This window comes from Chrysochloris asiatica, unplaced genomic scaffold, assembly GCF_000296735.1.
Source record: "Chrysochloris asiatica unplaced genomic scaffold, ChrAsi1.0 scaffold00026, whole genome shotgun sequence".
NCBI lineage: Eukaryota > Metazoa > Chordata > Mammalia > Afrosoricida > Chrysochloridae > Chrysochloris > Chrysochloris asiatica.
The window spans coordinates 1,123,198-1,141,762 of record NW_006408544.1 but is presented as its reverse complement, the minus strand read 5'-3'; the positions used below and the strand labels follow the sequence as shown (position 1 = coordinate 1,141,762).

The 18,565-nt window shown below is 42.4% G+C and overlaps 1 protein-coding gene across 1 annotated transcript; it reads right to left on the bottom strand.

Moving 5' to 3' along the window:
- Positions 1-12,067: 12,067 nt before the first annotated feature.
- Positions 12,068-14,356, bottom strand: GUCA2B (guanylate cyclase activator 2B (uroguanylin)). The gene is made up of 3 exons (XM_006839825.1): positions 14,267-14,356; positions 12,983-13,169; positions 12,068-12,129 (listed from the first exon to the last, which is right to left on the bottom strand). The coding sequence occupies exons 1-3, from the start codon at positions 14,354-14,356 to the stop codon at positions 12,068-12,070; spliced, it is 339 nt and encodes a 112-aa protein (XP_006839888.1).
- Positions 14,357-18,565: the final 4,209 nt, after the last annotated feature.

Genomic DNA, 18,565 nt, shown 5'->3' with positions numbered 1-18,565 from the left:
TGTTCCCATGTTCTGTTAGAACAACTGCCTCTTGGTCCCTGTACAGATTCCTTCTGAGCACAATTCTACCCCATCTTGGAGTCCTGTTGTGGGGCTGTAGGATAAGTACTGGGTTGCTAACACAAGGTCAGCAGTGCAATGCCACCAGGTGCTTCTTGGAAACCCAATACTTGGTCGCTGTGAGTTGGAACCAACTCAACAGCACTTAAAGCAACAGCCACCACCCAGTCTTAAACTGACCCCCAGTTCCAAACCTAACATCACTTTTATCCCATCCTCAATCTCAACTCTCTTCCAACAGTAACCCTTAACCAAACCACTCTTGAATTCTAACATGAACTTCTATTCCTAACTCCTACCCCCATTTTCCATGTTGTGTGTATTTCTGTAATACTCTCAAACCACATGTGTATAAGTCACTTTTAATGTGATGTTGGAAGCAGAAAATTTATGAATTTAGAAAATTTTAAAAATGGAAATATGTGAAGCATATAAGTTATATCATAAGCAACCTTATTAAGTTGGCTTTGAACTTGCATGCTGTGATAAAAGAAGATGCAACATATCATTTGTTGTTGTTGTTAAATGCCTTTAAGTCAGTTCTGACTCATAGTGATCCTGTATAGGGTTTCTTAGGCTTTTAAATCTTTGTGGAAACAGAAAGTCTCATGTTTCTCCCACAGAGCAGCTGGCAGACTTGAACTTCAGACACAATTCACAGTCCAGTGCTTATTGTGTGGAGCCACCACACTCCCCAACATATCATTGGCCTCTTGACATTAAGTGAATTATAAACAAACCCAGAAATGTAGCATATAGCTGAATTCCTATAAGGTGGCCTTGAGACATGAAGTTATAAACAACTTGCTTACCACATTTTAAAGGATCATTGCTGGAACTGTAGGATAAGAATTGGACTGCTAACTGCAAGGTTGCCAGTTCAAACCTACCTGCCACTAAGCAGGAAGAAAATAAGCTTGTCTTCTCCTATTTAGATTTACACACCCTGTACAGGGTCATGATGACTTAGATTGGACTCCATGGAGTAGGTTTGGTTTTTGCCATATTTTTATGCAAATATGCATGTGTTATACGTTTTTGTCAACCACACCCTCCCGCCACCCCATGAGGTATTTTCCTAAGTGTTTTATGTTCATTATTTACATGTTATTTGTAAATAATTAATAACACAGTGCATTTATGAAAATATCTCACAGGGGGAGGGGAAGGTTGGAAAAATAGAACACATACCTTATTTGAATAAAATACAATAATCCTTAACCTTAAAGAAAAGATACTACATATGACTAATCTCTGAAGTTAGAGAAAAATGTCATATCCTAGACCTTGTTATGCATTACATCACATGAGCCTATTGTGTGAGGCCAAGATGAGAAAATCATATATAAACCAGGGTTTTGAACTGGGTTTGACTCCTTGTTGAAATTTTGCATTTCCATCCCAGATATACTGAATCACAATCATTTTAGCAAGATGAGGATCGGTAACAATCACTGGAGGTCTTGTTAAGATATAGATTCTGATTCAGTATATCTGAAGTGGAAATGCAAATTATCTGAAGGAGTCGAAGCAGAATGAACTGGTTCGAAGCCCTGATATTAACCACAGACTTGAGAGCTGTCATGTAGAGAGGACAGTGGCTGATTTGCTCATCACTATTGTCCTCAGGCCTTAGCTATGGGACCTCCTAAGCATGAGCCATAGTCTAGTCTTCCTCCTGGGACTACTTGTTATGGGTAAAAGCCTGAAGTCCAAATATTTGGACTCTAGTCATTTGATGAATTTTACATTGTCATGATTCATTAGTTTTAATTGAATGTCTTGTGGTCTTACCTGTATGTCATGATTAACTTGCATTAAACTATAAGAGTATATGTACAATAAACTTCAGCATTTCTTCACTTAATTAAGAAATTAAATACCATAAGACATTATTCAATTTAACCCCAATCCTAAAATATATCTTAAAGCTAGTCTTCATTCCAATTTAACTTTAACCCCAGATCAATCCCACCCAAACTCCAAATCCAATCCTAGCACCAACCTAAACTTGATCATTACCTGAAACTCATTCCTGCTCCAGTTGTAATAATATCTACCCTTAATGATATCTCTAGCTTCACCTTCAACCCAACCTCCATCTACAACCCTTCTCTTAGTCCTAATGTATCTCTATCCTATCCTGAATCATCAAAACCCAATTCCATGTATGACCTTTTCCCTGGTTCTCACTGCTACCTTACACTCAGCTAGCAGATGCCAACCTATAACTCGATGAACTGCACTTGTATACCTCCAAGCACGTACACACACACACACACACACACACACACACACACACACACACACACACATTAGAAGGTGATGGGGGCCAGTCTAGCCTGAGGACAAGTCTGGGATGTTTCTTGCCCCTCCTGAGGGTTGGGCCACTGTGTTGTTCCATCTTTGTCAGGATCTGTGGGTGTGATTGATGAATGAATGTAGGACCCAGCCTAGCTATGGGTCAAACTGGGTTCTGTGGGAGCTGCCAGAGCTCTCTTGAGCTTTAGGGACTAATCTCTTATCTTTTTGGAGCCTAATCTGGTGCAACTCGAGTTGATACTGGGGCAGATATTCCTGGGTTACTCATAGCCCTGCTATTCTCCTTGGCATCCAGAACCTGTTTTTCCTCTCTCTTGGGCACGCACTAGTATCATAAACACCTCCCTTCTTTCCACAGTGTGCCTGTTCAGGGCCTGGGCTAACATACATGACAACACCATCCTGGCAGGTGGGTCACTGTATTATACTATACTATACTATACAGATGCCACATTGGCCCAATGGTCCTCTGAAAGAGGACACTTCTTCATGGCCAGGATGGGAGGATGCTCTTTTCCAGAGACCATTTTATCAGTCCTACCTTACACACCTTTCCTTTCAAATATACTAGAGAAAGGACACTAGGGAAAGAAGAGAAATCACTCACTAAGGAGAGATGAGTGATGATTCCACCTACTGTCTGTTGTGTGCCAAGTTCCTCTATCAAGACCTCACAACAGCTCTGGGAGGAGAAGATTATGAGCCCCATCATACAAAGAAGGGAAACGGAGCCTCAGAATCTGGATAAGACCCCAAGCCAGGGCTGAGAGGGAGGCTGACTCTCCTGCACTCCTCCCATGATTTACTTGTTTCCTCCCCTCAGAAGTTCTTCCAGAGTCCAGGATGGGACTCCCAGTCCTAGATGGGAGCCTCATCTAGGATCACACTTTTCCCTGCTTGGAGAGCCAGTGCTGTCCTCCCACATACGCAGATGCTGTTTCCATCATTCCTTCCAGTCATACAGTTGCTCTGGAAGGGAGAGAATCCCTGCTTCTCCTGCGGCTTTTGCATGAGCTGTGCCCTCTACCTAGGATTGTTTACCTGTGCTCTGGGCCTGCCTCTCTCTGTTCATCGTATAGGGAGGAAGAATTCAAGGGTTACTGCTCCCACCCCACCCATGAAAACTTTAAAAAAAATCTTTTTATTGGGAATTGAGTGAAGGTTTGCAGAGCAGATCATCAATTTTACATTCAACAAATCATACACTTTGGTTCATTACAACGATTGCAATCCCCTCCATGTACCATCAGTTAACAGTTTACCTTTATTCCTTTAAGTCCTACATTCCTCCCTGTGTCTCAAACTACCTTCATCTTTCCTCTGCTAACCTTCCCCTTATAAATTGCCTGCCCCATCACCCATGTTAACTTATGTCTACTCTCTTGTCGTTGTTGTTGTTAAGTGCCATCGAGTCAGTTCCTGTGTAGTGTTTCTGAGGAGTGGCTGGTGAACTTGAACTGTCATCCTTGTAGTTCAAACCAACCTAGCAGCCCAGCACATTAATTTTCAGTGCCACACCAGGACTCTAGTCCATGAATAATTTTCCCTCTCTGCCACCCCTGGAACCATCTTAGAATGTTTCTTTTATCAAGGAAAACTTAACTTTTTAAAACATTGGTCAATTACAATATTTATTATCCTTTTATGATTGATTAATTTCACTCATAATGTCCTGTAGGTTAATCCATGTTGTGAGGTGCTTTGAAGATTCATTGTTATTCTTCAGCTTTGTGTAGTTTTCCACTGTGTATATGTACAAAAGTTTGTTTAACCGTTCTACTGTTGATAGGCATTTAGGCAGCCTGCATCTTTTTGATGTGTCTCTTGTAGACAGCATATTGAAGGATCCTGTTTTCTTATCCATTTGGCTACTCTCTGTCTCTTGATGGGTGCATTTAATCCATTTACATTAGTGTAATTATCAATAGGTATGAATCGATTGTGTCATTTTGCTCTGTGTGTTTTTTGTGGTGTTGCTGGTTTCTTTGTTCCACCTAAATTTCTGTACTGAGTTCGTTTTGTTTGTGGGTTTTCTTTTCATTTCCACTGTGCTAATGTTTATGAAATCTTTCTGATTTTCCTTTTTTTAAAATTTTGATGTAAAGGTGTATTGATTTTCTTTGAGGCCACCCTGTAATTTAAAAATATTTCCCCATTTAAAACAGTCTGTTTTATCTTGAAATGTACTTGACTTCCTTTCCATTTGTAAGTTCTGTATCTACACTATTTCCTCTTTCTGTTTTGCAGTTGACATCATTATAAATTTCCCTGGTGCCTTATTTTCAGTCTTGTAAGGAGCTCTGGTAGTGTAGTGGTTACGAATCGGGCTGTGAACCGCAAGGTCAGCAGTTCAAAACTACCAGCGGTTCCGTGGGAGAAAGAGAAGGCGTTCTGCTCCCGTAAAGATTTACAGCCTCGGAAACCCTGTTCAGGGTTGCTATGAGTCGGAACCGACTCCACGGCACATAACAACCAACCAACCAAATTTGCTTTACTTTAAATACATCTGTCTCTATCTGGATTGAGTTCTGGGTGGTGTTGTTATGTATGTTAGTTACAGATTGCTGTCCGCTGTTGTTGGTTCTCAGTCCAAACAACTTGCTTTAGTATTTTTTTGTAAAGTTGGTCTGGTTATTACAAATTCCTTTAATTTTCGTTTACCTAGCAATGTCCTAATTTTGCTGTCCTATTTGAATGACAGCTGTGCGGGGTATGATTCTTGATAAGCATTTTTTTTTTTTTTCTTTCAGAGTTTTGTATATGTCATTCCATTGCCTTTTTGCCTGCCTGATTTCTGCTGAGAAATCAAAGCTTGGTTTTATTGTTTCTCCTTTTGTAGGTAGCTTTTTATTTTCCCTGAGCTGCTCTCAGGATTCTTTTCTTGTCTTTGGTTTTAGAAAGTTTGATTATGTTATGTTTGATAATTTTCTTTTGAGATCTATTGTGCTTCTTACATGCTTATTTACTCATCTTTTGTGATGTTAGGAAAGTGTCTTCCAACAACTCTTCAGTGATTTCCTCTGTGCTTTTTATTGTCTTTCTGATCCAGAATTCCAATCACTCAATAGTTATTCTTCAAATATTTTCATTCTTTTTTGGGGGGATTGTTTTGTTGTTGTTGTTAAATGCCATCGAGTCGATTTCAATGCATAGCAACCATGTATAGGATTTCCAAGGATCAGCTGGTGAGCTTGAACCACTGACTTTGCAGTTCAAATGACTTTGCAGTCCGATGCATTAGCCCACAGCACCACATCAGGACTGTTATTGTTGTAAAATGCCATCGAGTCTATTCCGACTCATAGTGACCCTGGATAGGGTTTCCAAGGAGCAGCTGGTGAGTTTGAACCACTGACCTTGTGGTTCAAACCAACCTTAGGGTTGAGTGCTTATGCTATGGTGCCACATGAGGACTCCTCTAGGACCTTCAAAAGATTGACAGAAGGATCAAGGAAGGCAAGAAGAACACAGAAAAACTTTAGAAGAATTCAGGAAAACACTATAAGAACAGACAACAGAAATGCAAATTTGGAAACAACACAAAACCTGCAATTAGAAATCCAGAAGATTAATCTACTCCTTTGCCTTTTTAATGCATTTTCCAGAGCTTGTCATGATCTGCACAATCAAAAGCTTTGCATAATCAATAAAGCACAGGTAAACATCTTTCTGGTATTCTCTGCTTTCAGCCAAGATTCTTCTGACATCAGCAGTGATATCTCTCATTCTATGTCCTCATCTGAATCTGGTTTGAACCTCTGGAAGTTCCCCTGTCAATGTACTGCTACTGTTGTTTTAAAATTATTTTTAGCAAAATTTTACTTGCATACGATATTAATGATATTATCTGATGATTTCCACACTCTATTGGGTCACCTCTCTTTGGAATGGTCAAAAGTATGGATCTTTTCCAATTAGTTGGTCAGGTAGCAGTCTTCCAGATTTCTTGGCATAAATGAGTGAATGTCTCCAATGCCGCATCAGTCTTTTGAAAGATTTCAATTTGTATCCCATCAATTCCTGGAGTCTTGTTCTTTGCCAATGCCTTAAGTACACCTTGGACTTCTTCCTTCACTATTGTTGGCTCTTGATAATATGCTGCCTCTTGAAATGGTTGACATTTCCTTTTGGTACAGTGACTGTGTGTTCCTTCCATCTTCTTTTCATGCTTTCTGCATCATTCAATATTTTGTCCATAGAATCCTTCAATCCACAAGTTAAGACTTGATTTTTTTCTTCAGTTCCCTCAGCTTGAGAAATTCTGAGGGTGTTCTTCCATTGTGATTTTAAACTGCAGATCTTTGCACATTTTGTTATGATATTTGACTTTGTCCTCTCAAGCTCTTGGAAATTTTCTATTCAGTTCTTTTACCTCCTCATTTCTTCCATTTGCTGTAACATCTTTATGCTGGAGGGCAAGTTTCAGAGTCTGTTCTGACATCCATTTTGGTCTTTTTCTGCTTTCTTTTCTTCTTAATGACCTTTTTATTTATTTCTTCCTGTATGATGTTTTTGATGTCATGCCACAACTCTTCTGTTCTGCATTCATTATTGTCTAATTCATAAAATCTGTTCCGGTGGTGATCTCTAAATTCAATTGGGATATGTTTAAAATCATATTTTGGCTTTCATGGACTTGTTTTAATTTTCCTCAGCTTCAACTTGAACTTGCATATGAGCAGTTGATGGTGTGTTCCACAGTCTGACCCTGACTTTGTTTTGACTGATGATATGGAGCTTTTACACTGTCTGTTTCTACAGATAAAATCAATTTGATTTCTGTGTATTCTATCTGGTGAGGTCAATGTGTATAGTCATCTTTTATGTTGTTTAAAAAGGTATTTGCAATGAAGAAGTCATTGGTCTTGCAAATATCTATCATGGGAGTTCAGTGATGCAGGTCATTGGCAATGGCTCTTTGGGGGTTGCTGCAAGTCTGATCCGGCAGAGCTGTCGGGCCTTTTGCCCTTCATCCTTCATTAAGGAAATAACCAATCAATACAGTATTCTCTTCAAACAAGAGCAAGTCCACAATGATGCCATTTGGTCAGCTGCCTGGGAAACAAACAAGAAAGAAAATTCGACATGGTGGTCACAGGCTCCCTAGATAACCTGGTGAAGGTCTGGACATACGTCCTGATGGGAAATATCTGGTCAACAGAGTCATACATGGAATCATCGATATTTTTGATATTTCAACCAGATAACTTCTGTTCATGCCAGAAGGCCATGCTATGCCCATTCGATCCTTGACCTTTACCCTGGATTCTCAGCTCCTCTTTACTTCTTCAGATGATAGCCAAATCAAGATCTATGATGTATAGCATGCCAGCTTGGCTGGCACGTTGAGAGGCCATGCATCCTCGGTACTGAATGTTGCATTTTGTCCTGATGATACTCACTTTGTTTCCAGTTAATCTGATGAAAGTGTGAAAGTTTGGGATGTTGGAATGAGGACATGTGTGCACACCTTCTTTGATCACCAGGATCAGGTATGGAGAGTAAAATAAAACGGGAATGGTTAAAAAATTGGGTCTGTTGGAGATGACTTGGAAATTCACATCTATGATTGTCCAGTTTAAACGTCAACATCTTCGAGCCTAAATGCTGCAGTGAGACTGTGCCGACTGGTCACAACATTCCTTACCATTCCAGGTCTGTTTAAAAGAAATGGAGCATTTATTGTAGCAATGGCTTACATTTTACAGATACAAGATATATCTGTGTTCATTGGGACTGCTGTTCATACTTGAACATAAAGTGTTATTAAATGCAAAGAAAAAAAAAATCTATCATGCGATCTCCAGCATCGTTTCTTTCACCAAGGTCATATTTTCCAACTCCTGATCCTTCCTCTTTGTTTCCAACCTTTGAATTCCAATCACCAGTAATGATCAATACATCTTAATTACAAGTTGATCAATTTCACACTGAAAAATTTGGTAGAATTCTTCAATTTCATCATCACTGGCTTCAGTGGTTGGCTTGAATAAACTTGAATAATAGTATATTAACTGGTGTTCCTTGTAGTCATATGGATATTATCCTATCATAGACAACATTGTATTTCAAGACCGATCTTGAAATGTTGTTGTTGTTGTTGTTTTTGACGATGAATAGGATGCCATTTCTCTTTAATTTGTCATCTGGCATAGTAAACCCTGTGATTTTCAGATTGAAAGTGACCGATACCAGTCCATTTCAGTTCACTAATACCTAAGATATCAATATTTATGTATTCTATTTTATTTTTGACAACTTCAAATTTTCCTAGATTCTTACTTTGTAAATTCCTTGTTCTGATTTTTAGTGGATGTTTACAGCTGTTTCTTCTCATTTGGAGTTGTGTCCCAACAGCAAATGAAGGTCCAGAAAGCTTTACTCCATTTGCATCATCATAGTCAACACGATTCTGAGGAGGCAGCTCTTTCCCAGTCGTATTTGAATGACTTTCAATTGGAGGGACTCATTTTCCAGCACTGTATTTAACAATATTCTGGTGCTTTTCATCATGTTTTATATTCAATATTCTGTTGCTATCTGACGGTGTTTCACTATTGTTCGTAAGGTTTTCAGTGACTAAATATTCAAAAGTAATCTGTCTCTCCTTCCTAGTCTGTCTTCATCTGGAAGCCTATATGACACCTGTTCATCATGGGTGACCCTTCTGTTGTTTAAAATACCAGTGGCATACTTCCAGAATCACAACAACACACACACCACCGCAGTACAGCAAACTGACAGATGAGTGTTAGATAATCTCCCCATATTGTTTTCACACCTTGTTTGGAATGAATTCAAATGTGGATCTCTTTCAGTTGGTTGGCCAGGAGATATCGTCTCATTTTCTTGATGTAGACAAAAGAGCACCGACGGCCTTGAATCCATGTGCTGATACATTTCAATTGGCATTCTGTCAATTCCTGGAAACTTGTTTTATTCCAATGCTTTCAATGCACCAGGTCTGTTGCTTGTATGTGTGTTGATTGTGGATCCAAGAAAAATGAAGTCTTTGACATATCAGTATTTTCTTTATTTATCATGATGTTATTTATTGGTACTGTTGTAAGGATTTTTGTTTTCTTTACATTGAGGTGCAATCCTGAAGGCTGTAGTTTTTTTTATCTTTCAGCAAGCAAGGTTGTATCATCTGCATATATCAGGTCATTAATTAATCTTCCTCCAATTCTGATGTCATGCTCATCTTCATATAATCCAGCTTCTCGGATTAATAGCTATGATTATGAGATTTGGGAATTCTGGGCTAGAAAGATGTACTTCATGGGAGGAGTCAGAAGGGGGGCTTTACTCTCGATGACACTGAGGCACTCTGATGGGATCGGTGAGATGGATGCGTTCCAGTGGTGTCACTCGTCGGGGGGTGGGAATGAGGTCTGCACCAGCAATGTCAGAGGAGTGACTAGAGGATGGTGGCAGCAGGCAGCCAGTGATGCAGGGCAAGGGCAGCCAAAGCAAGTGCTGTCACAAAGTTTCATGTACCTGTCACCAGGGTTGTAGCTCATTACCACCACCAGCCCTCCCACCCCCTCCCACCTCCTCATCCACCTGCCTGTCATGGTTGGTGGGGGTGGGGGTGGGAGAGGTCGGCCACGGCACCCACCATTGGGTAAAGAAGAGATTCTCTGCCTTGGCTAATAGGAGAGGGGAGGAGCCTCAGGAAGCCATAAGGGACAGGACCAGCAGGAGCAAGGGTATTTGTCAGCTGGCTGCTCATGGTGGGGTGTGTGTGTGACACTGTGAGTCAGTGCACTGAGTAATGCCAACCCCAGTGATACCACTGAAGAGCTCTGTTCAGTCTTAGAAAGTCCTTCACTCAGACCAATGCCATGTGGACAGTGAGTCCCATTCATCTTGTCTTACAGACTTTTCTTTCTGGTTAGAATTGCGATTTTGATAGGCTGGCTTGAGCAGTCCATGGCCCCAGTTTCAGGTGGACAGTGCAGCCAATCAGAGACAGACTTGCTGGGTCTCTCCTGGGACTCGAGGAAAGAGATGACTAAGCTCTAGTTCAAGGGCAGCAGGAGCTTTCAGAGAAGACGTACTGCTTCTCACAAGGCCCCATCTCTTTTATCCAAAGGACCTTGGGCCTGGCTGCCTTCTTCTTTTTCCCACAGGAGAGCCCCCTTTCCTGCTCAAGAATCACTCATGAGACACTCAGTCCAAGCAGTACACCCTCCCCTCCCCTCTCCTATTAGCCAAGGTAGAGAATCTCCTGTTTACCCAATAGTGGGTGCCATGCCCCCCCCCCCCCCCCAGTCAACCATGACAGGCAGGTGGATGGAGAGTGTGAGGAGAGACACAGTTTAGGCAGGGGCTGGTAAGTGGAGGCCCAACCCCTTCCACCATCCGCGCTGATGGGTGTTTCTAAGATGCAACTCAAGCCACAGCTAATAATGCAGATTCAAGCATGTTCCTGACGTTGCTTTCATTCCTTTGTTAACCCACGAGACCACACATCCATCCTTTCATCTTTGCTGATGCCTGTTCTGCTACCCTGACCTTCAGAGAGGTGGTGAAATGTTGGCTGGTGTGAGAACTTAATATGTGCAAAGTGCCTAGAATAGTGCTAAGGACAGAGTTGTTGTTGTTAAGTGCCGAGTCAGTTCCAACTTATAGTGACCCTGTATAGGGTTTCTGAGGAGTGGCTGATGGGTTTGAGCCATCAATCTTGAGATTCAAACTGACTTTGTATAGTGCCACACCAGGGCTCCTGTAGATGCTCATTAAACATTGGTTTTTGTTATTATTATTCCACAGGACATCCAAAGGACTGGGCTGAGAGAGGAACAAAGGTCTTCCATTCAAAGGTGGCCAGGATGGGATGGGGCCATGTGTGCTGAGGAGAAGGCTGGGACTTGTGTGGGCCTTCTTTGCCAGGCTCTGATGATCTACTTGGGGAGGGTGAACACAGTTTAAATTTCTCTCAGCCAGTCCTGTATCCCTGCCTCTTCCAGGAAGCCTTCCTGCCTTGGCTCAGGAGACAGAAGTTCTTATTCTGCAGCTGGGGCTAGGCTTGAGGTAAAATTGGAGGTCAGCTGGATCTGGGAAGCTCTTAGACTCTGATTTTGGGTGATTCATTGCCCTTCCTGGACTCTGTTCTTGTTCATATGTGAAATGAACCAACTCTCCAGGTTGTAGAGACTTTAAGAAAATTGCCAACAACAGTATCATTGTTCTAGGAGCTCTGGTAGTGTAATGGTTATGAGTCAGGCTGCCAACCTCAAGGTCAGCAGTTCAAACCCACTTTTTCTGCAGGAGAAAGATGAGGCTTTTTGTTCCCATAAAGATTTGCAGCCTCAGAAACCCTGTGCAGGGTCGCTATGAGTCAGAACCGACTCCATGGTACTTAACAACAACAACATCATTCTACCTTTCTCCCTGTCCTACTCAGACTCCTAGGAAGCTCTACCCCTGTTCCCAGGATGAACAAATGGGCACATGTCTTTGTGTGTGAAATCTTTATTCAGCAGTAAGGCTACCTCAGGGGATAACCCCTCCTTAGCCCATGTGTCCAGTAATTTGTATCAGGCCCAGCTTCCATGGCTTTAGGAGGTTTGAGGTGAACATGGTGGCCAGTGGTCCTCACCCGTACTTTGATGGGGTGGGAGTCAGTGAGCTTGGTGGGGAAAGTGCCCAGTGTGGGGTCTGTGTGTCCAGGATCTTGTCAGCGGCACCCTGTGCAGGCCACATTCACGCACAGCTCACAGTCATCTGTAGAGATGGTCCCTGGGCAGGTGGAGAAAAATAGTCAGTGAATCTGACCTGAAATCAGGCAGCCAGAGAGGATCCACTTAGGGCAGGTGCTGGGGCAGCTTAGAGCCAGGAACTTTAGGAAGAGAATTGTTGTTGTTGGTAAGGACCATAGTGTGTGCGTTTTCAGCTCATAAGGTATAGGGTTTCAAAGGAACAGCTGGTGGGTTTGAACTGCCAACCTGTGGTTAACAGTCCAAGGCTTATCCTACAGCACCACACCAGGACTCTAATAAGAAGGAGAATTTGAAGGTTCAAATTCCAAGTTCTCTCTTAACTAGTGTTTACTTGCCAAAGTCTCATAAATTCTCAGTGGCTGAGTTATTCCTGTCAAATGGAGAGAAAAGAGTAACAACTTTGTGAGGAAAGAATGTGTACAATAAATGCTGTATAAATGCTAGCTAATAGCTCTCTGCTCCTGGCCAAAGCCACTCCATCCCTTAAATTTCAGTGTAGATGACAATTCCTTTGAGAAGCCTTTCTAGAGGTCTTGTTCCAACCAAAGATATGATACCTGCCCTCTGTGTTTGGCATTGTAGTCACTTTCTGTGTATGGGTCTGTTCCTGCCATTACTGAAGTCTTTGAGGTAGGTTCTCAGTCTACCTGACATTCAGTACTAAGAGCAGGAAAGTCCTTGTGAGGACAGGGGCTGAGTTTCTTCATTCTCCCTGACCTCAGCCACTAGGTGTTCAATAGCAGAGAGGAGTTGGAGGAGTTGGGTTGGAGGAGGAGACCAAAAATGGTCAAGGATCAGGAGGCGGTACGAGGGGCTCTACCCCTCTCTCCCAGTATCAGGTAGGAAAGTCAGCAGGGATAGCCAACACTTACTCAGGGCTCTGAAGATGCTGGCAGCTTCCTTGGAGGTGCAGACAGGCTGCAGGTCCAGAGGTAGGTCTGGGTGCTGGCACACAGAGGGCAAGAGATTCTGGGTCTGCGGGCGGGACCTGGGCATTTGCTGCCCCTCCAGGTCACTCAGCTTCTTCACAGATTCCAGCTGGACCTGGAAGCCTTGGTACTAGATGGGGAGGATGGGAAGAGATCAGAGCATATCTAATCCTGGGCCTGACAGACTCCATCCACCACAGGACCTGGGATTCCTCTGCTAGAAAGGCCAGGCCACATTGAGAGACCTGCCTGGAGTATTGGGATGGTGGCAGCTGACTTTTCTTCTCAGTAAACATCACTGAGACATCAGAATGACATCAGATCAAGGCTGGGGCTCAGTGGTTTTATGCATGGCTTTAGAGATGAGCAGACTGTGGTTCAGACCCTGTCCCAAATGACTGCCTGGGTCTTTCATATTCTGAGTCTCAGATTCCTCATCTATTAAATGGTATTCATCATACTCCTTGGGTGTAGTGAACTGCAAGCAAGTTCCTACACAGTCCCAGGCACCCAGTGTGCTCCTCTTGAGCTGACATGACAATATGATGATGCCTCCAAGGTGGCTAAACCCCAAACTCAGATACCAGGGAGCTACCTGTCCAGCATCCTTCCAAGGACCCTTCTCTCTTACCTGGAGGCCTGCCAGAGTCAGACATGTGACTCCCAGAGCCACTTGCTTCCCTGCCAAGCTGGGAGAATCAGCACCTTCCTACCCACACAGGTGCCACTGCCGCCATGATGCCCAAGACTGCTTCCCATCCTCTGTTCCTGGCTCCCTTATGCTCATCTCTAAGGAGGAAGATTCTGACTCATGGCAATTCTATATGTGCAAGAGTTACCTCCATGGAAATTTTTTTAATGTTGACTACCTCTTCCATTTGGCTGAGCTGCTGGGGCACAGAGGGGACCTCCTCCCCACTTGGCTCATCAAGGGCAAAAACCTCATCTTGTTCCTCATTCTGACCTCTGTGATGAGACCGACTTTGGTGGAGAGCAGTGCTCATAAACAGTAGTTTGTTATTGTCGTCACCATCATCATTGCTGTTGGCATTCCACCTGCCACCACCCTCCATCTGTCTTGGTTCTTGGGGTGTGATTGGGTGTTGGGTTGAGCACTGAGCCATGTGCTCTCCCTGCTCCCCATAGAATTCCCAGCATTCCCTCTTAAGCCAAATACCCCAACTTGGAAACCTTCAGTCTAAGGATAGTCTGGCCCAAGCAACGCACCTTGATATAGACTGACTGTGTGCTCTGCAGCAGAACCAGGAGGACTATAGTCACTCCTGTGAGGCTCCCTGATACTGTCCAGCTGCCCATCCTGCTCCTTTGTGTTCTCACCGCCACTGTCCACCTGGCTCCCACCTGCTCGCCCGTCTAGCTGCTCCTTATAGACCAGGTCCCAGCACCCTGATCACTCATTAACTGGACTGGGGTGGGGTTGACAGATGGCTGACTGACAAGGCCAAAACTAATTCCAGGGAGGGGTTTGGTGGTACTACAGGCGTGGCAGCCCAGAGCATACTGGGATTTGTTGTATGACAAAGGCTTGCTGTGTTCTGTGTTCTGGGCTCTGTGCTAGGACCTTGTCTGCCCACTACTTCTGTTTGCTGCACATGACAACTGTAAAAGTGGAATGATACAGTGACCACTTTACAGACAGGGAAAGTGAAGCACAAGAGGTGAACTGACTTGCCCTAAATAACAGAGCGAGTCAATGATAGAGTGGGGACTCCAGCTTTGAACAAAGACAAAGGGTGTAGCCAAACAGGCTGACCCAGGGTTAAAGTCAGACAGATACAAGGCTGGGCTGGGCTCAGGATTTTCTGTCCCCAGAACATGTCTCTCTTACCCATTCTCCCAAGTTCCATTTTAGGGCCATCTCTTAGATTGCTCCTTGCCCAGGCCCTCAACCTGCACAGACTTATTATCTTCCACTAGTGCCTGGGCACCCTCGTCATGATTCACCTACTGCACCCACTTATACCCTCCAGAAGCCAATAACCTAACTCAGCAACAGGAGTAAAGATCACCAATTTTGGAGTCAGATTGACCTAGGTTGAAATTCTGGTCCCACTGAGGCTATGTGATCTTGGATAAGTCACGTTAACTCTGATGAAATCTTCATTTCCTTTTTCAAGCAATGAGCATAATCATAGAAGCCAGGACATAGGGTTGCTATGAGAGTGGTAAGGCTCAGGTGGGCCCGAGCCTGCCTTTATCTCCTGAGTAACACATGCTGGAGTAGATCCCTTAGAGTATTGTCACCTTCCATGGTGGTAATGCATAACCCAACACCTAAGTGGATGCAAGTTATGTCAGGGAGAAGAGGCCAAAGTCCATGAAGGAGTTGTCACTATTGCCAGCCCAGGCAGCTGTAAACAGTTGTCAGACATAGAATCTAGCATGTGGTAGGCACCGTATACATAATGATGAAGTTCTGAGAGACCATCTTGACATTCATAACTCCATCCTCCAACTTGGTGGCTAAAATTTGATGTCACCTAGGTCCTAACACCAGTCCTCATTATATATATATATATCCTGATCTCATCTCATGCTGCTATAAGACATTCTAACCACCTGCAATTCCCATCTCCCTCTCTCTTATCTTGGGTTTAAATGGAAGAGGCATGAGTGAACTTTGATATTTCCAATGACTTTCCTTGAATCCATAGTTCAGTCTTTGCTAGGTTTAGAGTATGAAGATATGGTTCTACTCTCATATGCTTTCTCATCTCTAAAATGAAGATAATCAGATAACATATCTCTCATTTATTCAACCCTCATTATATGCTAGGCACAATGTTAAATATGGGTGTAATTAATTTTAGTCCTATAACCAGTTTTAACCATTTGTCATCCTGTCGATTCTGATTCATGGCAATTCTATATGTGCATAGTAGAACTGCCACCACTCATGGGCCAGTTTGTCATACTGTGTGGCTTGCATGTTGCTGTGATTCTGGAACCTATGAGACTTGTATTTTAAATACCAGCAGGGTCACCCAGGGTGGACAGGTTTCAGCTGAGCTTCCAGATGAAGACAGACTAGTAAGAAGGAATGACAAACTTTTGAATATTTAGTCACTGAAAACCTTATGAATAGCAGAGGACCATTGTCAGCACCAGAATATTGAACATGATGAAGAGCACCAGAATGTTATCTGATATAGTGCCAGAACCTTCAACCCTCAGGTTGGAAGGCACTCAAAATGCAACTGGAGAAGAGCTGCCTCCTCAAAGGAGAGTTGACCGTGATGACATGAATGGAGTAAAGCCCTCTGTACCTTCATTTGCTAATGGGGCACAACTCAAAATGAAGAGAAACAGCTGTCAAAATCCATTAATAATCAGAACAAGGAATATATGAAGTATGAGTCTTAGGAAAACTGGAAACTGTAAAAAATGAAATGGAATGCATAAACATCAATATCTCAGGAATTAGTGAGCTGAAATGGACTGGTACTGACCACTTTGAATCTGACAGTCACATGGTTTACTATGCTGGGAATGACAAATTGAAGAGGAATGGTGTAGCATTCATCATCAAAAAGAACATATCAAGATTTGTCTTGAAGTACAACACTGTCTGTGATAGGACAGTATCCATACTCCTACAAGGAAGACCAGTTAATACCACGATTATTCAAATTTATGCACCAACCACTAAATCCAGTGAGGATGAAATTGAGGAATACTACCAACTTCTTCAGATGTATTTATTGATAATTACAGGCGATTGGAATGCAAAGGTTGGAAATGAAGGATCACACTTATGGGAAAACATGGCCTTGGTGATAGAAATGATGCTGGAAATTGCATGATAGAATTTTGCAAGACCAGTGACTTGTTCATTGCAAATACCTTTTTAAAACAACATAGAAGATGACTATATACACTGACCTCACCGGATGGAATACATAGAAATCAAATTGACTACATCTATGGAAAGAAATGGTGGAAACATTTCTTCATCAGCCCAAACAAGGCTAGGGGCAAACTGTGGAACAGCCTACCAATTGCTCATATGCAAATTCAGGCTGAAGCTGAAGAAAACGAAAGCAAGTCCATGAGAGCCAAAATATGACCTTCAATATATCCCACCTGAATTTAGCGATCCTCACCATAACAGATTTGATACATTAAACACTAAAGATGGAAGACCAGAAGAATTGTGGGATGGCATCAAGAACATCAGACTGGAAGAAAGCAAAAGTTCATTAAGAAGACAAGAAATAAGGAAAAGACCAAAATGGATGTGATAAGAGACTCTGAAATTTGCTCTCCAGCTTACAGATGCTACGGCAAATGGAAGAAATGAGGAGGTAAAAGAGTCAAACAGGAAATTTCAAGGTCAGCTTGAGAAGACAAAGTTAAACATTATAATGAAATGTGCAAAGACCTGGAGTTAAAAAACCAAAAGGGAAGACTATGCTCAGCATTCCTCAAGCTGAGGGAACTAAAGAAAAAATTTAAACCTCAAGTTGCAGTATTGAAGAATTTTATGGGCTAAATATTGAATGATGCAGAAAGCATCAAAAGAAGATGGGAGGAATACAGTCACTGTACCAAAAAGAAATGGTTGACGTTCAACCATTTCAAGAGGTAGTATATGATCAAGAGATAATAATCCTGAAGGAAGAAGTCCAAGGTGCATTGAAGGCATAGGCAAAGAACAAGGCACCGGGATTGATGGAATACAAATTGAAATATTTCAACAAACTGATGTGGCACTGGAGGCACTCACTCATCTATGCCAAGAAATTTGGAAGACAACTACCTGGCCAATGGACTGGAAGAGATCTGTATTTGTGCCCATTCCAAAGCACCAACCACTAAAACCAGTGATGATGAAATTGAAGAGTTCTACCAACTTCTTCAGTCTGAAATTGATCAAATGTGCATTTAAGATGTATTGATAATTACTGGTGATTGGAATGCAAAGATTGGAAACAAAGAGGAAGGATCAGTACTTGGAAACAATGCTGGAAATCACATGGTAGAATTTTGTAAGATCAATGACTTGGTCATTGCAAATGCCTTTTTTTTAAGGAATGCAGAAATTATCAGACAATATCATTGATCTCTCATGTGAGTTAAGTTTTACTAAAGAAAATACAAAAATGATTGCAACTATATATTCACAGGAAACTTCCAGAGGTTCAAGCCAGATTCAGAAGAGGGTGTGGAAATGAGGGATACCATCTCTGATGTCAGATGGATCTTGGCTAAAAGCAGAGAATAACTGAAAGATGTTTACCTGTGCTTTATTGACTACACAAAGGCTTTTGATTCTGTGGATCATGACAAGCTATGGACAACATTCGAAGTATGAGTATTCCAGAACACTTAATTGTGCTCATGAAGAACCTGTATATAAGACCAAGAGGCAGGTGTTCGACAGAACAAGGGAACATTTTGTTGTTGTTAAGTACCATTGAGTTGGTTCTGACCCATAGTAACCCATATAGGGTTTCCAAGGAGCAGCTGGTGAGCTTGAACCACTGACCTTGTGGTTCAGACCAA